At 41.6% G+C, this 23,904-nt stretch overlaps 2 protein-coding genes across 9 annotated transcripts in view; one reads left to right on the top strand and one right to left on the bottom strand.

Moving 5' to 3' along the window:
• Window positions 1–23,904, bottom strand: part of RUNX2 (RUNX family transcription factor 2) — a 316,982-nt gene that overhangs the window by 278,166 nt on the left and 14,912 nt on the right. The window lies entirely within an intron of this gene.
• Window positions 2,028–23,904, top strand: part of SUPT3H (SPT3 homolog, SAGA and STAGA complex component) — a 327,848-nt gene continuing 305,971 nt past the window's right edge. The window contains exons 1-2 of one of the 3 annotated variants that reach the window (XM_084754841.1): window positions 2,028–2,269; window positions 12,238–12,338. In XM_084754841.1, coding sequence (XP_084610967.1) covers window positions 12,238–12,338 — 101 coding nt within the window. In that variant the 5' untranslated portion in view covers window positions 2,028–2,269. The remainder of the gene's footprint in view (window positions 2,270–12,237; window positions 12,339–23,904) is intronic. The other 2 variants (XM_084754842.1, XM_084754843.1) reach the window with 2 other exon arrangements.

The following is a 23,904-nucleotide window of genomic DNA, read 5'->3' as shown; positions in this document are numbered from 1 at the left end:
TCTTCCTTTAATGACACCAAGGGATGGGCTGTTTTGCTGTTTTTTAAAATTTTATTTTATTTTTTATTTTTAGTGGTGGTGTGACTTCACTTGGCCTCCACCTACTTAGGAAAAATTTTTTTTTTCTGAGAATTGGTGGTCTCCAAAGCTTTAACGTTAGCAAGAGCTTTGTTGTTTCAGCTTCGTTCTTGTATAAACCGAGGACAAGGAATGGTGGATGGGAAGGGTTTCTTTTTTAATTGTAAGATGAGGGAGAGGACAGCCCAGGGGCATCTGGAAGAGTCCAGAACAGGGAGAGCCAGCCCCAGACTGATCATGGCCAGCAGACTGGACCCGTTGTGAGAGGAGAGATGGGGAGAGAAAGAGAGGAAGACTAAGAGATCACGTGAGGAGACTGAGAGAGAAGGGGCAAGAGTTCACAGCTCTAACAGTACAGTTATAGGGAATCAGAGCCTGGGGGGTGCGTTGGGGGGGGTCCGGAGCCCATGAGCTGGAGAGGTTTAGGACGGGGAGGGGCGTGGCAGGGTGAGAGAGCACAGACACTTGTGATAGTGTGGGCACCTGGAGGCCACCATCTGACATTTATAATTTGCTTCTATTCAGGTGAAACGCCTGGGCAATGACATTGATCGAGCAAAAAATTTATTTAAAATGATCCACACAGAGTTTTATTTCTTTGGATCGTCTGTCTCCTGTTTTTGCAGCAGTTTGTTTATTATTTATTTTAAGACAGCTCAGGCTGGTCTAAAAATCACTATGTAACCAAGGTTGACCTTGACTTCTCCAATGCTGGGATTCCAGGCCCGGCTCTATCTCCTGTTTTCTTGCCAAGGTACTAAAAAAGTCTTTTCACCTACTGTATATGATCTAATCTTATTTTTAAAAGAAGCAATGACAAATTTTCCCCATATACCACGCACTCTGCCTAGGCCGGAGTGAGCCTGGACTTTACACTTCATCTCGAGCCTCGATATCCTGAAAAGACTCCTGTAATGAAGACAGAAGTGCCTGGCAGTTAGAGGGGACTAAATGCAAGACAGCTCTAACCCAGAGAGGAGAGAGGCAGATGAATGGCTGTTTTAAAGATGCTAAGCAAATAGGATTATTTCAGAACACATACATTTATAGGCAAGAAGCGGAAGTGCTTCAAAAGACCTGGCAAGTGTGAACAATTAGAGACTTATTAAGTAATATTTGAAGTGGCACGATTTGAATATGGATGATTTCTTTCTTAAATAGCTGAAAACAAAATGTTAAAAATATAAACAACACTTCACAGGCGCTTAAGAGCGGAAGCGCCTGACACCACTTTGAGTGCATTGAAGAACCACATCTGCAACCACCAAAGCCAGGAGGACAGGCCATGTATACAATTGAATACCGGTGGTGCAAGACTGCGAAATGAGGAACGCGCCAAAATCCTTAGGAAAAATCACGCAGCTTGTTTATAAAGCCTCCCCAATAGTGAAAGCTATCAATAACAGAAGCGTGCTTTTTAAGTAGAAACGAACTGGGGGGAACCTTTGCGAAGGGAGCAGTTGGCACAGCCTTTTGATTTTGAATAAGGGCGGGTAGGGCTAAGTGGGGTGGAATGACGCTGGTGTTTCAAGGTGCCACAATACCAAACTCTGCGCCCCTTTTGTCACTGGAAACAATCCTGATCACCTGACCCCTGAAGAGAAGCTTGCCATGACAAACTTTTGCATCCACAAAGTTCCAGTGCCGGTCACCCACTCCTTAAAAAAAAAAAATCCTAGATCCTCAGGCTCATTCCTACAGTTTGCAGAGCCTGCAGAGTGCATACCCGATTCCTCAGTTCGACCCCTCACAAGACACACAACTCCCGCTCTGAGGCTCCGCCGCGTGGCTGAGGGCGCCTGGGTCCGCCGCGGCGGGAACGCGACGCCCCGCCCCCGGAGTGTGGCGGAAGTAGCGAGAGCAGCACTGCGGCCGCGCGCCGCACCTAAGCCTGGTGCGCATGCGCTCTCTCCGTGTAGGCTAGTCCGTCAGTCAAGTTACTTCTGGCTGCGCTACCCCCGCCCCGCCCCTCATAGTGGCGTTCTCGCCATCTTGCCCCCCCCACCCCACCCCAACTCTCCCAAGCCTAGCTCAGTCACCTTTTTCCTTTCTACAATCTCTGCCCCTCACTCCCCGCCCCGCTGCCCATCGTGTCCCGGGGCCGCCGCCGCTGCCGACACCGCGCCATCTCAGTCCCCTCTCATTCTCCACGCGGGACGCGCAGCCGTGCCTCCACGTGTCTTAAGCAGAGGTTGTGGGGCGCGTGGGGGCGGCGGGGAGTGGGACGAGGTCATGGGGACGCCAGGGACGTGGCAGCCCAGGGGCTGCAGGCCCAGCCGTGTGCAGGCCGCCGGGCGTGGGGTGCGCCGTGGCTCCTCCCCGTCGTCGGTGGGCGTGGGGCGAGGGGAGCCTCGGGGCTAGGCGGAGAGGCGCCTTTCACCTTTCCGGGTCACCCAGGTTAAGATGGGGAGGGGAGCCTTTTAGGAAGGAAAGCACTACTTCCTGGAAGCTAGGTAGCATTAGTGGAAGGAAGTACAGCGCGCCGGCGGAGGACAGAGCACACCGAGGTGCTGTCGTCACCGCCCGCCTCTTGAGACCCCTGGGGAAATAAATCGTTTTGCTAGCTAGTGTTGGGGGATCATCACAGCCTAGCTCAAAACTCAGGTTTATGGGAGAGTATTTGTGTGTTGAAGGGTATGCTAGCTATGATTAATTACACTTGAGCGCCAAGTTAAGAATGTCATCTTGCCTTCTCAATGGGGAAAGCCAGGACAGTTGATGTGACAAATGATCGTGGGGTTTATAGGGATAGTGGAATATATTTGACGTTCAGACAGGATCCTGGTAGCAGTGTTGTTACTGTACACCAGGATAAATTAGCCTGGTGTTCCCGGAGTTAGTACAGACTCAGAAAGAAATGAGTATTATTTATCTGGGAGAAGATCTGCGTTCTCAGTGTTTGTGAAGGGCAGATCATGGTTAAAAGATTTACTTGAAGCTGGAGCATGGTGGCGCACGCCTTTAATCCCAGCACTCGGGAGGCAGATGCAGGAGGATTGCTGTGAGTTCAAGGCCAGCCTGGACTATGAAGAGGGTCTAGGACAGCCAAGGCTACACAGAGAAACCCTGTCTCAAAAAACCAAAAAAAGAAAGGAAAGAAAGAAAGAAAGAAAGAAAGAAAAAGATTTACTTGAAGAAACAACTGGTAGAGTTTCTGTGTGTTCCAGAGAGGTGGAATTTGACTACTAAGTGACAGTTTCTAGATAATACTTTGAGAAACCAGAACGTACTTAATCATGCTATTACAAATGTCCCTCGGGGGCCCCTGCCCTTGTACTGCCCAATGGAACTTTCTGCTAAGCTGGAAATGCTATGCATTGTAGGGCTACCAATAGGGTAGCCACCAGGTGCAGGTGGTTTTTGAGCACCAAATTGTGGCGGTGTCACAGATGTACTTGATTTTTAACTTGTTAGCAAATTAGTTACAATTTAAGTAAACACCCTACCCCACACACACACTCAGGTGGTTAGTGTATCGGATCTCACAGGTGTGAAAAATTGAGAGCCGGTTACAGTTTTTGATTTGGTTGAGTTTTAAATCAGAGAGGCCAGCTTTTGTAATATTTGGTCCTTAAGGAATCATAATTATGTCCAAATAATGCCTTTCATTCAAAGTATGGGTCTGTTAGCATTTATTTACAGCTTGGCAAATTAAAGCAAAATACTCTGACTCTTTGGCTCTAAAGCTAATGCCAGATTCAGTTGGAAAGACCACAGCACTAGCTAGAGTTGTCATTAGTCACTTAGCCCATTGTCTTTTATCACTTGGTTAGTTCTCAGTGAAAACTGGCAACTCTTCTTTATTGCTGTGGGTGGCCCCTCCCAATTTAAAAGATGGTGATCCCCCTTAATCTTTTATATAATAAAACAGTTTAATAAATTATAATAGTAATCTTCGAGCAATTTTAGGAGTCATTTTAGTATCCATATTCAAACTTCTGAAGAGAAAAGTGAAATTTAGTAATAAATGAGGTCGTTTTTCTTTGAAATATGTCCAACTGTTTTTCAACTGAGTGTTTGTAAATCTTGAAAATAAAACTTGCCCCTCCCTCCCTTCCTTTTTCCCCTTTCTTCCTTTTTCCCCTCTCCTTTCCTTTCCTTTCCCTCCCTCCCTCCCTCCCTCCCTCCCTTCCTTCCTTCCTTCCTTCCTTCCTTCCTTCCTTCTCTTTTTGTCCTGGGGTTGAACCCAGGCTCTCCCACATACTAAGTGGGTGCTCTGCCACTAAGCTACCTACACATCCAGTCCTTGAAAACAAACCCTAAGGGGGAAAAATGAAAACAAAACTGTTGTGGTAGATAGTGCCCTGAACTCCGGCCTGATGTTTGTAAAATGCTGCCCTTGGCTTCAGGCTGGAGATAACGGTTGGTTCTGGAATGGCCGCTTAAGCTTATGAGTCACGTCATATGCAGAGGACAGTTCGTGGTGTGCAAATCGTGCTGAGCTGCTCTTAAGTACACTGACTATCTGAACTTTTCTGGGATGCTTACTACCAGAGCCCTTTCATACGGTCCAAAATGTTCCAGTTCGGACCGTGCTAACATGGCCACACTTTTTAGGTTTGTCAAAATTCTTAACCTAATCTTGGAATGATTAGCCATTTTGCAGTCTCCAAAATACACTTGTTGGAGACAGTGATGAAGTCCACGCTGTTGGGATTTCTGGGATATCTGGAATTAGGCCAGAGAGTGACTTGGTCACTTTAGCCACTGGTAATTTAACTTTTAACTTTGTATAGAAATCATGGGTACTGTGATTGTTGGTTCTCTTTGGCGAAGGAAAAAAAATATCTTTTGGTGTAAGCAGCTAACAGATATTCCAGTATAGTAAAGTCAGAAGATTGAGTATTCCTGTTGAAAATGTTTTATTTTGTTTGTTGATGTCAGATAGTAAATCAACCAGAAGTCTGCTTTTCATGCATTAGAATGTTAATGATTTTGCTTATAGTTCACATACGTTATGGGAAAGAATTCAGCCATTGCATTATTGGGTCAACTGAATTCAAGTTAATTGAAGAGGATGAACTGTTGAATTTGCTATTTTAGATGCCATCAGCCTTTGCCGCTGAGCCCTGTATGTTTCCTGCAGTCCTGCTAGCTTAGTCTTGAAAAGACTACGCCACTCATAACCTTTCCTCCCCGAGCTTGCTTCATGAGACCCCTGAAGTGTTTGTGCCTTTGCTCACCATCATGTGCCCCACGGACTGAGTGCTTTCTATGCATGGGGTCTTGCTTGCTCATCCCTTGTGAGCCCCTGGAGAGAAGTGTTTTAAGTTTCCACTCTAGAGGGACTGAGGTAGCATGAGTTGCCCTTTGAGCCAGTGTTTGAACTGCCGAGCTCAGTTCTTCCCTGCTGTGCTCTGGGTGGGCATAAGTAGACAGTTCACAGGCACTTGTGGAGGCCTTGGGAGTTAATTATGATCCACTTTTATTTGTGGGTTCCTCGTTGTATAGTAGAAAGGATTCTGGACCAGGAGTCAGGGGGACCTCAGTTTTCGTCCCAGCTTGGGTCACTAAATAGTGGCATGTCCTTGGGCAGTTCAAGAAACCCCTCTGGGCTACAGTTTCCTCACCTGAAAAATGAGGTTTGGAGCCTGCTCACATCTTTGGTCCCCTCCCAGCAGCTTACATAGTTAACTCTTTGCCTGTTGTTTAGCCATCTGCCCACAGTTTTACTGTCTTTGGGGTAACATGACAGTGTCAGCCCTGATGGCAATGGTTGTAATTCTAATAGTTTTGTAGTGTTTTAGAGTATCAGGAGATAGGCATTTTTTACAAATGAAAAATATAGGCACTAAATTGATGATTTTTGTTAAGATATGCGCCTACATAGATCAGATTGTCAGCTACTTGGGATAAAAACTCTCCCTTTTTTTGGAAAAAAGATTTAATTATGAATATGCCCAGAGGTGTTGGGTCCTCCTGTAACTAGAGCTACAGGAACTTGAACCTGTAATGTGGGCGCTGGGAACCGAACGTGGGGCCTCTGGAGGAGTATTCTCTTCTCTCAGCCACTGAGCCACCTCTCTACTCGAAAGCCGTACATTAATAATAATAATAATAATAATAATAATAATAATAATAATAATAATAATAATAATAATAATAAAAATTAGGCCTAAAACTAAGACCAGTATTTTCGGTTTCTTCATCACTGGTGGCCTGGTAAGGTGATTGTAGGAAACAAAAAACAAAAAACAGAACAGTAACAATGTGAGTTATTATAGTAAAAGACCTTTTGTTTGTTTATTTGGTTTGTTTTTGTTTTTGTTTGGTTTTTTTGAGACAGGGTTTCTCAATGTAGACCAGGCTGGCCTTGAACTCAGAGATCAGCCTGCCTCTGCCTCTTGAGCAGGAGCTCAGGCACAAAAGGCTGGTAGCACCAGGCCCAGATGGAGGGTTGGTTTTCTTTTTTTTCCTAGACAGGGTTTCTCTGTGTATCCTTGGCTGTTTTGGACTCTATTTGTAGACCAGGCTGGCCTTGAACTCACCGAGATCTGCCTCATGAGTGCTGGGATTACAGGCATGGGCCACCATACCGGCTAAAGACCTTTCGTAAAGCCCAAATCCACCAGTTGTTCATACACATCTATAGCCATGAGCCACATAAACTGCTTTAAGCACATCAGATATTTTGTTGAGTTGTATATACTTAATACTAGCTGATAACAGATTTCTCATATGGTTGGCTATTTCTAAAACACAATTCTAGACGAGAAGAGAAATAGTGTTAAAAATATCAACTCATTAAAAAAAAATCCTTGTTTAGTGCCATTTCACTTACTATTAGGATTTGTTAGATAAGTGATGGCCAGGTTTCCCATATACTTAGAAAAAAAAACCTCATAAACTAACTGGATTTTATATAATGATAGTATTTTTCAGTGTTGGAAAAGTGAGTTTGCTGTGGCATTTGCCAGTACAGATTGTTGTATGTTGTCAGCCTCAGTTGCAGCACAGCTTAGGTGTACTTTTTGTAAAGAATAACTTTTTTAGAACAAATATTTTAAAAAGACAGTAAGCACATGGAATAGAAATTTAGGATGAGACTAAGGACAGAAATGTACAAGATCCTCCTATGTTTGTGTAGCAGAGGCCTCTGGTGTCTATAAGTTAATGGCAATTATTCATCACTAGCTAACAAGGATATGAAAATGTCTTGTTAGTGTGTGTGTGTATGTGTGTGTATTTGTGTATGTATATGTGTGTGTGTGTACATATTCCTTGGAATTGAGCCTAGTGACTCATGCATTTAAGACAAGTGCTCTGTCACTGAGCAATAGGCCTTTCCCATTTTATAGAGTTTTACATTTTCAATTCAAATATATTTTTGAGTCCCCATTGCATTGTTCTTTGTAATACCTTTATGAGACAGACAGAAGTTCTTTCTGGAAGTTGGGAGGAAGTGAACCTGAGACAGCCATTGATCCTTATACTATAGGTTCTGACATATTGGTTAGTTAGTTCTGTAAATAAAAAACCCTCAGGTGTGGAGATACATGCCTCTTATCTCTGCACTCAAGAGGCTGAGGTAGGTTTGCAAGTTTGAGGCTAGCCTGACGTACTTAGGAATGTCAAGGTTAGCTGTGCTATAAAGAAGGACCTTGTCACCAAACCAAACCAAGGCAAGCCAAACCAACTCAAACCAACCAAACTCCCCTCACCGTGGCATTCATCTTATAAGACAACAGTTCGTCAGCCTTGAAATGTTTCCTTTCTGTTGGCATTCCTCACAATGCTTCGTAGGACCCCTTCCACTTGAGTGTCTAATAGCTGCTTAATATGGTCTTAACTGAAGTCATGTTTTTGTTTCTCATTCCTCCTCGTAGCAGATGGTAGCATGGGTGAGTTTACTCCATCTGCAAGTTAACTCTGCATTCCGAATATGTTCTTATCTCCGCTTGCTTCAGTAGTCCAAACCACTGACATTTCTTGTCTAATCAAAACCATTGACATACAATTTCAGTAGCTTCTGTTTTCGTGGTCAGACCTTTGCTTAAAAAGTAGCCTCACCCTCAGCTATCTTTTTAAAAATCCACATTCAAAAATTCTCCAGTATTCTCATGTTATCATCCAGTAAAATGTAACCTCCAATGACTTTCAGGGCTTTTTAATATACTCCTCCCTGTGACTCTCAGACCTGACTTTCTATTGGCATCTTATTCTAGGATACAGGTTCTTGAGCACGGCCTCTTGCAGTTTCCCCAGATCTTATATTAATTATCTGCTTGTAGTTGAAACCCATTTGTTTAGTTTGTTTTTTTAAAAAAGGGTTATTTCTTTATTTTGTATACAATATTCTGCCTGCATGTATGCCTGCACAGCAGAAGAGGGGAAGAGGCTACCAGATCTCATTATAGATGGTTGAGACTGATCATGTGGCCGCTGAGAATTCAACTCAGGACTTCTGGAGGAACTCTTAAACTCTGAGCCAACTCTCTAGTCCTTAATTTAAAAAAAAAAGATATTTATTTTTATTTTAGGTGCATTGGTGCTTGTCTGCATGTGTGTCAGTGAAAGGGTGTCTCAGATCTTCTGGAACTGGAGTACAGACAGTTGTGAGATGCCATGTGTGTGCCAGCAATTGAACCCTGATTCTCTGGAAGAGCAGCCAGTGCTCTTAACTGCTGAACCATATCTCCAGCCTTTAATCTGTTTGTATAGCACTACTTCAAATTGTTTTTTAGTTTACTCCTTATTTTTATCGTCATCGTCATCATCATCAGTTCTGTTTAGTCACTATTGTATCCTGAGAACATAGAAGAATGTTTGGCTTTTATAACCCAAAGTAAATATAGGTTGGACCTTAAAAAAAGACATTGCCAGTGTCTTTATGATAAGAAGAGAGAATAGAAGGCACATTATTACTTTCTATAGGGGAGAGTGAAGGGAAATATATCAATGATGAGTTTCTATTTCTATGTCATTTAAGAGATGCTGTCATCAGCCAGTTGTTGGAATAGGGATTCAGTATGGGACAGAAGCTTAGGATGAAAACAAAATAATTCACATTCACTAAGATAGGATTAACCAACCAATCGTGATGGTTGATCTTCGTTGTCAATGAGATTGGATTTGGAAAATGCTGGATTAGAAGATGCATTCTGGGTATGTTTCTGAGGAGGGAAGACCCACCTGAAAATGGGTAGTGCCATCCAATAGGACAGTGTTCCAAACTTAATACAAAGGAAAAAGGAAGAAAACATGAACACCAACATTCATCTGTATCTGCCTCCTGGTAGTGGATCAGTGTGACTAGTAACAATTATGACCTCACCATCACGACTGACTGTATCCCCTCTAACTGTGAGCCAAAATAAATCCTTCCTTAAGTTACATTTGTCAGGCATTTTGTCATAGCCTTAAGAAAGAGAGAAAATCAATCCTTGAGAAATGAGGGGTTTTGCTGTGGCTACCTGACCATGTGGCTTGTAGGCCCTTGGAACTGTTTTGTAAGAGTTTGGACCATAGGCTAGAGAAACCCTTGAGTGCTATAAGCTGGAGCATAAGGCTGGAGGTGTGGAAGGCCAGAAAGTGGCAGTGAAAGGACCTAACGTCCCGGCTCGTGAGATTTCAGATGGAAAAGAGGCCTCTATCAGGAATTGGACTAGAAGCTGCCTGTGCTATATTCTGACAGACACCGGCTATGCTTTGCCCTTGTCTAGAAAACTTGTGTTATTCTGCATTCTGTATACATTGTATAGATGCTTTACACTTTTTGAGTTTTTGCATTTGTAGTGATTGATCATTGGTATTCCTCATATCAGTAGAAAGTTAGATTATGATGCAATTTGATTTTTTTTAAAAACAACAAAACAAAAATGGGGACTGTAATAATGTTGACTCGCACGATTCTTTTCCCCCTGACTTTGGAGTTTTACAGAAATGTTCTAATTATAAAAACTTTTATTCTATGTGAGATGTCTAGGTTATGAGGTATTAGGATTGAGACTCTGCATATGGCAGTGTAAGTACGTGGGGCTAGCTGCTGTTCCTTCCCAGCGATATGAGAGAAGAAATGGTCCTTTCCATTATGTGTCCTAGTTGCTGGTTGGCCATTAGAGTTACAGCCCACATTTTTTATATTACTTCTAGGATAAACTAATAAAACTAAAATTCTCAGTTCTTTGAGGTGTCTGATGAAAGGTGCTTTTCATGGGATGTCTTCTTTGGTCATGTTTTCAACAGAAGTATATTTTTTTAATGGACACCCAGTAACTCTTTACTACAATTAGAACCTTTTGTGTTTGGTGGCATTACTTTCTCATAAAGAGAGTTTGCATGCATGCGTGCATACACACACACACACACACACACACACACACACACACACACACACATATGTGTTTAGATAAGTGTAAACATAAATTTTTATTTTCTGTGATGGAAATTTCCAGATGTGGCACAGCATTGGCTATTGGTTTAGTGATCAGGTTAATGCAGTAGTAATCAGAAATGAACTGTTTCTTGGGGTCCACATTTAAACTGGCATGTTGAAATGATCTAGGTCTCAATCTGCACATCTGAATTCATTTTGTAAAATCTGGCAAGCAGCTGCATCTCTGAGGAAAGCTGGAACAACTGCAGGACATTAACCCATTGAGAAGATTACAGTAGGTTTTCAGTTCCCTGTTAGCTGTATTTATTAGTGAAAATTGACTTGAGTGCTTCTGCTTTTAACAGACTTCATTTTTTTTTTATGTCTAGAAGAAAGGAACTAAGGCATTGGAATGATAGGACTTTGATGTGTAAAGAAGTTAATGTCTAAAGAAGTAATTATCTAAACCATCAAACAAAATGGGGGTACAGGAAAGAATTATTTTGGAGAGTCTAATGAGCTATCAGCTCATCATGTCAAGAAAAATGCTATTCACCTGCTTGATTTAGAAATAAAGTAACTTGTCTATGAAGGCTGATTGTGGTTGTAATAAATTTGGATTGGGACCCTTTACCTCTTACCGATAAATACCCTTGATGGGAAACCTTGCTAGTGGGGAGACAACTGAAGGAAAGCTGGGCATCAAACCTAGGGCCTGGCCCTTATTTTAAATCTGCTGAATGAAATATGTCCTCTTTAGAGAGCTAAAAACAAGGTGACTAGATTTGAAACTGAAGAAAGGGACAGATTTTTTTTTCCCCAGCAGTGTCTCACTTATAAGTTTTGGCCATAGTATAATCCTACACAACAGCGTGCATATCAAATCTGAAATGGTTCAGCTGAAACCCTGATTTGGGAGGCTGGGGTTAACATTTCTCTAGGCCTTGTGTTGGAACCTGGAGAGCACAGTGGGGTGGAGATGCCCTTGGAAAGGGAGGCCAGAGCTTGATATCAGACTGTCTTTTTCAGTCCCTTCTCCACATTATTTGTTTTACTCAAAACAGTATTTCTGTCTTCAAATTTCTATTTGAAAAAGCAGATGCCACATCCTGTCCTGGTGCTTACAGTGATGATGAGGCATATTGTGTCATGCCTACTATAACGAGAGCTCTATTGTCATTTTATAGTAATTCAGAGTAGGTCAGTCCTCAAAGCCGTCCCTCAAATCCTGGAGTTTCTGGTTCAGCTAGAACCAGCATCCAGGATCCCCTTCCCCGCTCTCCTCCAGCACTGGGGTTACAGGAGCTGCTGCTGGGCCAGTGTGTGTGTGTGTGTGTGTGTGTGTGTGTGTGTGTGTGTGTGTGTGTGTGTGTGGATCTGAACGCAGGTCCTCGTGCTTGCAAAACCAGCAGTATACTACAGCTAACTCCCCAGCTCCTGAAGTGACTTTTGTTTTCATTGGTCTGGATGAAGCTGGGGGCATGTGTATTAAGAGGCCACTGGACACTCCCTGAAGAATTGCTAATGAGGCCTGCGGCGGGGTGCCACACTCCGGAGAACTACCTAGCTATGCCAGAGTAGCTTAGTGAGTGTTCCTGGTCTGTCTTACTGTAGAGTAGGCACTGAGTGTGCACTAGTCACACAGGCAGTTGGTTGATAACCAAACTGACTAAACAGTTTTCCCCACTGTACTATTCGTATGAATAAAGATATTAAGTAGAAGCAAATTGGATTAATACAAAAACTGAAATTAATGAGGAATTTGAAAGTTTCTATACTTTTTGAAGTAATTTAAAATTGCCTCTATCCTGTGTGTAAGTTCCACTGTTTTCCTTTTAATCTAGATGAATAATACTGCAGCTAGCCCGATGTCTGCTGCCACTTCAAGCACTGGAAGAAGCACAGGGAAGGCCGTCAGCTTCGCTGTGGAGCTGCAGAGCATGATGTGAGTGTGTTTCTACGCAGGGCTGCTTTTGCTCTTTAAATCGATTAACTGTGGGACAAAAGTTTAGGCCTTCACTTGAAAATTAATAAGCTTATTTGTGAAATGTAACCCACTTCTTATAAAAATTATGTTCTAAAATGAAAAGTTGATAACAGTTGCTAAGGTGGTGATAAGAACTAATTTAGAAGCTGATTTTTTTTTTTTGAGCCTGCTTCTACTCTAAATTGTGGAAAACTTTAAGAATTTATATGTTTATATACTTGTTTAAGTTTTTTGTTAGGGTTTAATGGACTTTTTGTTATCAATTTAAAAAAATATTTATTTATTTATTGTTATGCATACAGTGTTCTGCCTGTATGTACACCTGTAGGCCAGAAGAGGGAATCAGATCACATTACAGATGGTTGTGAACCACCATGTGGTTGTTGGGAATTGAACTCAGGACCTTTGGGAGAGCAGGCGGCGCTCTTAAGAACTGAGCCATCTCTCCAGCCCTGTTATCAACTTTTTATTTGTTACATTAATTATATTTAAAATATTAAGTTTGTACTTTATTATTGGTGATAAATATCCTTTTTTCTGTGATAGTAAATTGATTTACTTTGTGTTTTTCAACTGTTAATTTGGACATTTTCAGATTCTTAAAATTATAGCATAATGAACCCATGCATCCTTTATGTAAATTTAACAATATTTACCCTTTCACAATTTTATTTGACCCATTTTTTAAAAATCAAGTATTTTAAAGCTAATCTCATAGAATTTCTGAAAACAATACATAAATTAGTTGGCAAAACACTGGGTGGTGTCTAGCGTGAGTCAGCACACTGTAGCCATGTGACCTGTTTCAGTAAGTGACGTTTCACTGGACCTCAGTGATGTGTGCACAGCCATCTGTTACTGTTCCTTGCTGTCTTCATGCTCCGTGGCAGAGCTGGGTGTTCACTGCAAATTCCCTATGGACTATGAAGCTGAAAATATTGACTGTCTAGCTTTTCGCCGAAGTTGACCTCTGAGCTATAAAACCGGCTATCTATAAAAGGAAAACAGAAACTTAGCAGGCGGGGGCGGGGGGGGGGGCAGGCAGGGGGCGGGTTGTGCTGAATATTTATATGTATAGACCTGAGACCATTTAAGAACGTTGGGGAAAAAAAAAAAGAAAAACTAAATTCAGCACTCCGTATTAAATGCTTTTGCACACATCTTCCCAAGCGATCTACCTAAGCTGGATTCAGAACGTAAAGGTTATTGTTGGCTGTGACTCTGGAATACGTGTGCACTTTCCCTTCATTTCAGACCTCAGGGAGAGGCCACTCCTAATAGTACTTGCAGCATCGAGAGGCTGAAGTTTTTTCCCCCTTATGAATTTTGCCTCAGAAAGGGAGCTAGAGCCAGAACGAGGGGATCTTCTTAAGTTTGTCAATATTTCCTATTACTTTAAAAAACGTCAGGCTTTTCAATGTATACAAGAGGAATTGGAATGCATGCAGTCCTTGGTTGTGTGAGTTTTTCGGATGAGGAGGTGCAGACTTAATCCCCTGCACGCTGGTAGGATTTCACTCCAAATCCTGCATGCTGCTGTTTCCAAGCCTGGTAGTGTTGCTGCTTTTCAGTCCTCTGCAGCTGCCACTTCCCCATCTATGAACTAGTCGTAGGTTCTTTGCCTTTTGGCTCCAGTTCAGCCAACAGTGGACTACTTAGTGTTCTTCCAAGGGTGGCTGTCACTGAGAAGTGTCCACTTGTCACCCACAGTGAAAGTTGTTCAGTTCTGTTAGTAAAGACTGAGTGGCTGCCCCAGCAATCAGAGGAAAAGCCCTCCGTCCCCCAAAGAAACTGTGAGCAGCTGCTGAGTCACCTAAGCCAGAGGAGGCAGGATGATGACCCAGGCACAGAGAAGACCAGTCTGCTGTCAGTCCCTGGCCAAGGGCAAGTTGTGCACCAGGGGGTGTGTATGTGTGTGGACTGATTCCTTTTCCTTTACTTTGTTTGTGTGGGTGTTTTGACTATGTGCATGTCTGTGCACCGCTTGCTCGCCTGGTGCTGGAGGGAGCCGGAAGAGGGTGCCGGATCTCCTGTAACTGGAGTTATAGTTGCTTATGAGCCTTCAGGTGGGTGTTGAGAATCTAGCCTGGGTCCTCTGAAAGGGCAGCCAGTGCTCTAACTGCAGAGCCATCTCTCCAGCCTTCCTTTTTTTTTTTTTTTTAATGTTTCTGAGTAATCTTTAGTTACTACTGTACTTTTGTAATGTCTGCCTCCACCCCCACTTAGTATATTATGAACAATTTGTGTGTTCTTAAATTTTATTAACCCTCTGTTGTTATTTCCAGATTTTCCACGACTGCTAAAAGTATGAAATAAAATGTTGTCACCTATTACTTTTACCTTAAAGTAAAAAATGGACTCTTGAGTTTAATGCCCTTCTTGGAACTAACTTTAGTTTCCCCGAGGAAGCTGACCTATTGCTCATTTCTGTCTCACTCTTTGAGTGCTCCTCTTCCCCCGCTGACCTCTCATGGACGGCAGTAGAGACATGGTGTTGTGTTGTCTAACAACGAGTTTCAAAATATTGTGCTGTGTGTTTATGTGTTTTTCTTCTTTTTCTTTTTCTTTCTTTCTTTCTTTCTTTTTTTTCCAGCTCCCTGAGACAGAGTTTCTCTGAATAGCCTTGGCTGTCCTGGAATTGCTTTGTAGACCAGGCTGGCTTTGAACTCACAGAGATCCTCCTGCCTCTGCCTTCCTGAGTGTAGGGATTACAGGCGTGCACCACTGCGCCCAACTGTATGTTCATATTCTTAGCACAGGTTTTACCAACTTTGTTTTCCTGTACTTTGTTAGAGACTTAATATTTCAAAAAAGTTTCTCCTTTTGTGGCTCCCATTTGGCATTCCCTTCTACTCAGCACTTGGTTTCTTTAAGGATTGTTTAGTGATTTTTAAACGTAAGTGAAAAAAAAATTTTTTTTAAGTAGCTTATTCAGTTTAACAGTCTTGTTGCTGCTTCCTTTGCCCTGAAGTCCTCTCAATCTTTATGCTCAATTCCTATGCACTTTGTTATATTCAGGCTTTGGTTTCTATACTTTAATATTTAATCCATTTTGTTGTTGATTTATGTTGTCAGGGAGGGTTCTAAGTGAAAGCAATTTTGCTTCAAATCCATTTGCTACCACCACAAATTCCATAAGCCTTGCTTCCTCCCAGCTGAAGTCCTCCCTCTATCAGCTAAGGAGTGACCCCCTCTGCCATCCCCTTGTCTGCTGAGCCCTCTCTTCCTCGGCCAGCTGCATTAGTGTAGTTGTTATAGCTTCCTAATGTGCTTTAATATTTGCTGTTATAGTTCAACCCCATCCACATAAGTTTTCTTTTTAAAATATTTTTGGCCCCTTCTTCTTTTTTGTGCTTCCAGATGAATTTTGAGGAATCATTTCAACAAGCTCCAAAACAAATTCTAAGAGCAAAATTTAAGCACTTTCGTTTTTTGCTTCTTTTTATGCTTTTTGCTGTATTCTCAGATTTCAGACATGGTCTTTGCAATCATCTTACTTTTAAAGTTGATTAATGAAGTAATTTTACATTTAGAAAGTTTATTTGAAACAACCCTTGATAGAAACAGTAAAAACAACCAGACTGATGAGTGGGTTGCCTAACTAGTGTATGATTAGAGACCAAAAAAACTTCTCAGTTTTCTTTAATATTTGTTTTTCTTGCTTGAGTGTAGAATTGTGCTGTGGTTGCAGTATGCAAAAATCCAGCCAATTTATCACCTTAATTTTAAATCATGGTAGCGCTTCTCTGGTTTTGGAATGGCACAAGTGGTCAGTTTTAAATGGTCAGTTCAACTTTTAAAAATGCATTTATAATACTGGATTCTATCAAAGTAATACATCAGTGTCCATTCAGTAGAATTAAGAGACTTGAGTGTTTTTAACATATTTACGTTTAAACATAGAGAAAGTGATGGAATGGGTCTCCTTGGACCACTTCAATCAGAGAGTTTCTACAGTAGACAAGGGCGTGTAGGACCGTTGAGTGCCCACAGATAGAATGCCAGGCATGGTTCACTGTAGTCCAGTGGGCTATTTCTGGTGATACTCTGGGGCACCACAGAGGGGTCACATATGGTCTGTTCCTATGATGTACTGTGCTAGTTTTCTTTTTTTTTTTAATTTATTTATTTTCACAGTTTTAATTTTTTCACTCCTTGGTGGTTGCTAATTTGTTGTTATCACTCTAGATGTTAGCAATGGTCCACTGTCACACCTCTTAGAAGGTATAGGCAAGGCCTCGGCAATGACAGGAGTAGGGCAGCTTGTGAAGAGATGGGAAGGGTCATCCTGTGAGTAAAGGAGGAAGGCAGAGAGCGCCGCTGGAAGTACGTGCACTGTGGTGTAAGCTGTCTGGCACTCAGTCCGGGCAGGTGGCGTTCTTTTCCTGTAGCAGCGCACCTTACTGGGCCAGGCTGGGAAGTCAGCCTAACTGGGTTGGGTTAGGAATCAGAAGGGCAGGTGTTATAGGAAGTTATTAATTTGACATGTTGGGGGGTCTAGCCTAGGGATGAGGACTAAAATACAATGGAGTTGACCAAGTTGGATGCAAAGTGTGAGAAAGATAGGAGCTTTCAGTGATCTGTTCTCAGAGCTCAGAGGTCATGGCCTGACCTTCTCTCCTGCTCAGACTTCCTGTGCTGTCCCATTGCCTTTCTGCATATTCAACACCTTGCACTATGCTTATAATAGGCCTTATTTTAGTTTTTTTATGGTGTCGTATTTGTCTGCATCTAGCGTCTGACTCCAGGGTTTTGAACATGTTCCTGTTAGGCTTTACCTGGCAGGCTCTGTCTTGCAGGAGATGTGAGGCTGCGGTCATGCTGACATAATGTTTGGAGGACAGCCTCTAGGGGAGTGGCAGCAGTCACAACCTTACGTTTTCCAAATAGAAGAGGTAGGAGCTAGGAGCCTGGGTGGTCCTTATGCCATGCGTCTATATTAGAAATTCAAGGGTCTGCTTTATTTTGGTAGTAATTATTTTTGTCCTCTTACTACATTGATTTTATTTTTAGTATTTTAGGTGTGGATTTCAGTATTTCGAGTTCTGATTCACTTGATCCTTCTTCATTGCTTCCTTGACAGTTCTATAGGAGGAGGAGGGTGATAAAGGCTGGCAAATAGGGCAGAATCCACCTGCTTTAGGAATTTCTGAAATGTTGTAAGATGCAGGAGCAACATTCATCTCCAAGGTGGATAAGTCGGATGGTGCATGCAAATAATTTACACAACTGGTAGCTGTTCAGTAGACCTCCAGGTAAATGAGCGTGCCTTGTAAATTAAACTCGTTGGATTATAGGAATAGAGCTGAATTTTAACACTTGTTCTTTTTTAAATTGCAGATCACTGATCTAGTATTCAGAAACAAAGAAAACTGTTTATAATAGTGTCAGTTATTTGACTGCATGGAAATCTGAGTGTCTTAGAATTTGGTCAGGCCAGTCTTTTACTGATTCATGAAGAAGTAGAAAAGGGCTGATTGTCTCAGAGTGGCTGGTTTGTTAGTTACGGGGTCAGGACATTGCGCCTGGTCTTCCGAATGTCAGTTCTCCATTCCTTTCTACTGCGCCTCTGCTACGAACTAGTGTTAGCTTGACCAATTCTCGCTTTTCCTTATTTTTTAAACTGTCTGCATTTATTTTGTTTTTCATTCTACTTTCATATTTGAGATGGCTCTACAATATTGGACTCATTTTAAAATGATGGATAGTGTATACCATTTGAAGCCTTTTCATTAATCCAAGGCATAATCTTTTCATGTGCTTTAGGTCCTGTGATCAGCTATTACAGCCTGCACTGAAAATGTCATTCATTTAGCCCTTACTAGGACGTCTCAAAGTTTAGACAATTAGACCTGGCGTGTAGCTGATAAAAACGCCCTTACCCTTTAAGCTTTTCTGCTTTCATGCTCCATGAGCTTTCTTTAGAAGACACGGTGACATACTTATGATCACTTTTCAGCAGGCAGCCGTTATTTTTATCAGTAGTTCTTTACTTTGAAGTTAGCGCCCCCTCTCCTGTTCCTCCCACCCCACTGAAAGTCTTAACATTTAGTCTAGCTTAGTGACTCTGGGTTTTGTTATCTGTTAGCTTTTGTTATCTGTTTGCTATTGGTCTATGGAGTAAGTACTTTAAGCCAGAATGTCAGTCAGTTCCCACTTCCTTCTTTGAGATAGGCTTCCTGTGATGAAGGTGGAATTGAGTGAGCGTGTGTAGGAATCATCTGATGCAGATAATTTCTTCTTCCTGGGTGATATCCTTATACGGTAACTAACAGCCTTAGACCACGTTTGTTCTAGAGCATTCTTGTACATTCGTTGTAATGCTCTTTGTTTACTCATTTAGAAAACCCGTTTGTCTACCAAGGGATAGGCGCTGCTCTGGACTCCGCAGATGTAGCAGTGAACACAGCGTAGAGCATCCCTGGTGTGGTGGATCCACCTCACATTCCAGTTCTGTTAGAAACACTTCACGACTCAGCTTTTAGAAGTGCTGGTGCTTTTTGCGGCAAACCGTGTTCTTGGAGGTTTACAGTATTGTACATTAAAGTCTTTGACTTAATTATATATACTTTTGTGTTATGGTGGTGGCATTACTTTTGATTGCAATTTTGGCTCAAGACTTGTTTTTCCTATGACATACGAGACCTTTGAAAATGAGAGTGTATTTGAGTCACCTTCTAGATTTACTTAAAATTAGTTTAAAGCAAGGATCTTTGTTTAAAAGGCAAATCAGAAGGAATTGATTTCCAATAAGAGAGGACAGTAGTAGCATGAACCGTGTGTGCATCGGATGCACTAGACTCCTGAGCATCGCTTTGTGTTTCCTTATGTCCGTTACTGACAGGTAACCCTTTGTCAGATCTTAGAATGTTTTAGAGATTACATTGAAAGATTAGAATTTTAATGTTTAAATAAAGATTGACGTGTTAAGTTAATGAAACCCAATAAATAGAAGAGTCCATGCCTTCAAAAATTATTATCAAATGTAATTTTTCTAAAATTTGTGTCTGCTACTGTGGTGGTTTGGATAAGAGTGGCCCCCATAGGCCCATAGACACGAATGCTTAGTCACCAGGGATTAGGAGGTGTGGCTTTGCTGGAGCAGGTGTGTCACTGAGGGTGGGCTTTGAGCCTGTCTGCCTCTCTGTCTTTCTGAGCAGGATGTAGCTCTCAGCTGGCTCTAGTGCCATTGCTCCCCACCATGAGGATTATGGACTCTAAGCCTCTGAAACTGTAGGCCAGCCCTCAAGGAAATGCTTGTTTTTATAAGAGGTGCCTTGTGGTGTCTCTTCACAGCAACAGAGCAGTGACTAAGACAGTGAGGGTGTAGAATTCATGATAATTAGGACGTACAGTCTCAATAAGTCTGTATCTGCTTTCGGAATACCTCTCTCGGTGTTTCACTTTGAAGCGCTGTTATTTTGTTGTGCGTTGTTTTAGCTTTCATAGAGGTAGTGAGACTTCACATTTTCATGGAGTTGATGAAGCAGACCCTAGTGTAGTTCTGGCCCTGGCTTAAGTTTGCTGATTCTCCTCTTTAACTTTGTTTTGATGGTTTTGTTTTAAAAAAAAATCACCAGCCTTCTACTTGTAGGTCAGTCCCATATGGTTCTGCTTTCTTATTTGAATTTCTTCTGCCGTGTGCAGTCTTCAAGGATGTTAGTTTTTTTTTTTAACTATGTATAGAAAGTATAGCCTGTTGCCCTTACTTCTACTAACCTGCTTAAAAATATTAAAGTGAAGGTGCTCTGAAAGGGGAAGAATGTAGTGGTATAATCTGAGTGGCATTTTATTTTCAAGTGGTTATAGTTATTGAAATGCACTATTTTTATATATGCTAGCTTTTAAAACCTGGAGAAAAAAATTCAATGGAATGCGTTTTAAAATCAGACACCATCTTGCCTAAAATGACATATGCTTATTCCCCTCGGGCTCATTTTTTGTCACTGTTACATGTTGAGGGATGATTGTAAATAAAGTAGTAAAAATTTACATTTGTAATATGATAAAATGTGTGGTTATATCTTTAAAAGAAAATTGAGACATTTCATACTAGATACAAATAAATCAATGAAATGGAATTTATTTAAGAACACAGTTGTACACTATAGGTTAATTTATCTTCATTAATCCTGAGCTGTGGAGTGTTATCACATTATCTGCCTAATGTAGTGATTAATATTTAATATTAGCTTTATTTGGTCATAAACTCAGATTTTGTGAGATTTTTTTTATTGAAAACATGTTCATTTTTCAAATTATACAATGCGCCTACCACTCTTATTTTCTAATCATAATTGTCATTTTAAAAGTATTTTCGTTTTTCTTATATATTATTTCTTTAGCATGTTTTGTTTTCCTGTAACTTATGAAATTTGTTTTAAAATCTTTCTTCTTTTTATTTAAGCAATTGTTATTCATCGAGCCACCACATTAGGTATATATTATTGAGTCCTGTGATATGCCAATCACTCGGCTGGATGATGTGCAGGAGGGGAGCGGAGGGGTTTGTGTGTGCTCCTGTTGCAATGCAGTGTGGTATTATGTGTTTTATGTGTTGTCTTGTGATCTTTTGGTCATTGCACAATGCAGGTTTTGCTTTTTCTACTTTATAGATGTGTGCTTAGGTACAGAGCAATTAAGGATTTACACAGAAAATACAGGTTTTAGGTTACCAAGGTAGAATTTGACCTTGCCATATCTAACTTGGTGCAATACTGCCTTTATATGGGAGACAGGCACATAAAATAAGCATATTTCTTGTCTTCATGATATGTGGAGTGCAGTGTGCTTTAAGCTCTGCTGTGTGAAGGTGTCTGTGGGGCTGCTCAGGAGGGCGTGGGTCTTACCACATGGTCAGCTCTTTACCCGAGCCAGCAGGCTCCTTTCAGATGCACAGCACGAGGCACACGGAGTCTGCTGCTTCTGAGACAGAATGGCAGCGGTTGAGGAAGTATGTAAAAGCATGTAAAGAAAGGTTGCTGATCCGCTCCTGTGGTGACACAGAGGTAGCTAGGAGGTCTTCAGCTCAGACCATGAATCTTATGAAGATACTGCTGTTTTATCTCTGTTTAAGTGACAGTGAGGACATGTAAGGAACATCACACATAAAGGAGAGGACATGATCAGGACCAGGAAGTAGGAATGAGGTGAAGATAGTTTACGTGTCTGGAAGGAAATTTGTTGCAGAAAATATTGGTGAAACTGGTGATCAATATCAAAATGTGGAAAATTGAGTGGTTGAGTAGGGAACTTAATCTACCTAGGCACAAGACACCTTCCAAAGGTGTTTGCCAAGTTGCAGGTATGATGTGCATTGAGGCGGAGGTGTAGTTAGCACCGTGTGAAATGGATTGTGTGGGGGACACTACTATAGCCCACGTGGGAGTCAGTGGTGCCAGGAAGGAAGCCAAGTGAACAACTTTAACAGACATTGTATAGGTCTAAGGATAGTGAACTAGTTAAAAGAGAGGGTCCAAGCTCTTTCCCTTAGAACAGTGGTTCTCAGCCTTCCTAATGCTGCGACCCTTTGATACACTGCATGTTGTGGTGATCCCCAACCATATAATTATTTTTGTTGCTACTTCATAACTGTAATTTTGCTACCGTTATGAATTCTAATGTAAATACCTGTGTTTTCCGATGGTCTTAGGTGACCCCTGTGAAAGGGTCTTGGACCCCCAAAGGGGTTGTGACCCGCAGGTTGAGAACAAATCAAAATGAAGCCTCAAAGTAGTAGAGGCACCCCTATTGGAGGCGTGCATGCTCAGAAGTGCATACGATAAGTCCTTCACAGGTGCTAAGATAGGACAGAAGTTTATTCCTACCAGCAGCAGTAGGGAAAGCACATTGCTGTACTGTCTCAACACAAACGGGTCGTCCATGAGCTGTGTATCGGGTTTTAGGTGTGTCATATGTTTTGGAGGTGAGACTAGTGATCATTCCTTCAGTGGAAGCCTAGGGGGATGGACACTTTATTATGTAGTCAGCAACTAGTGTCATTAATTATATGTCCACAGTAAATGGAAAATCCAAATACTTGGTTGAGTCAGTAAGATCTCTGACTTTGAGCTGGGGAAACAGCACTATTAAGTAGAAACACGTTTATTTATTTTTAAAGATGCTGGTGTCTCTCCCATGTCTGTTTGAGATGGTCTGTACATTTGAAAAATTGGTGTTTGAAGAGAATCATAGCTCAGGAGTGTTTGAAACCACTGATACATAGTTCTGATTCCCAAAGTGGAGTTCTGAAAAAGGTTTTAGACTTCTATGAACATATTTTTACAATTGATTATTTCTAGTTTTATGAGTAATGTCTAAGATGAATGATGTTAAATCAATATTAAATGATTATAAATAGGATATCTTGGACATATACAATGTTGCTTATTATACTTTTTAGTGATAAGGGTACATGATAAAATATGTCCCACTGAGCTTGGGGAATGGATAGAGTAACATTCAGAGATTTTTAATGAATATAAAATTGAGCCATAAAAGCTGTTGGCCTCTGACTGATTGCACAGTTTATTGTTTTGGTAAAAACTTTGACTGCTACACAGCCTACCCTACTTTTTTTGTTGTTGTTGTTGTTTGTTTGTTTTTGGTTTTTCAAGATAGTTTCTCTGTGTAGTCTTGGCTGTCCTGGACTCACTTTGTAGGTCAGCCCTTGAACTCACAGAGATCCACCTGCCTCTGCCTCCTGAGTGCTGGGACTACAGGCGTGCGCCACTGCACCTGCCTCTACCCTACCTTTTCAAGACAGATACCAGGTATGTTCTTTTACCATCTTATGAATAGACATTTGGATTTTCTTATAGTATTTGATTACAACTTACATTTAACACACTGAGAATAAATGATTTTTTTGACAGTTTGTGCCACATTTATATATGTCAACATGTGCATGTGAGGTAGCATGGATAGGTGGGTAGCTTTTCTCTGTTTTATGTTCTAAGGAACATCTTAACACATAAGTCTTTCGTCAGATTTATTGCTTTGTTGGGTTCTGATTCAATTGGGCTTCATGGAGAGGCGTCTAAGCCTACAAGAATGAAGCTTGGTGGTGGAGGACAGTACATGCTGGGGCTAAGCTGTCCTCATTCTTCATGTGTTTTAGGGGTTCCTGCCTCCTGTTGACTCGCTGGCTCCCTGTTGGCTCTCAACCTGGGCTGATGCCATCACTTATTTCTGAGCTGGTCCTCCTCTCTCTTCCCATTGGGTCTGTCTTAGACAGACTCACCTTGCATGTTCAGTATTTATTCAGTATACAGTGATTATTAAATGTGTGGCAAGCATACCCTTCATTGTAGGCTCTTACGAGGCATTGGTCAGACCGTCATAAAGCTATGAAATGCCTGATTGCTTACACAACTGAGCTAGATGCCATTCACATGGAAGGAAGGCTCCAGGTTTGAGCTCTCTGTTGAGCTCAATTTAAGATATAGGGCAGTAGTCACAGGACACACACACACACACACACACACACACACACATACACACACACACACACACACACACACAA

This window comes from Acomys minous, assembly GCF_964271855.1.
Source record: "Acomys minous genome assembly, chromosome: 13".
NCBI lineage: Eukaryota > Metazoa > Chordata > Mammalia > Rodentia > Muridae > Acomys > Acomys minous.
Note: the sequence above shows the minus strand (reverse complement) of the source record. Positions and strands in the feature narration are given on the sequence as shown.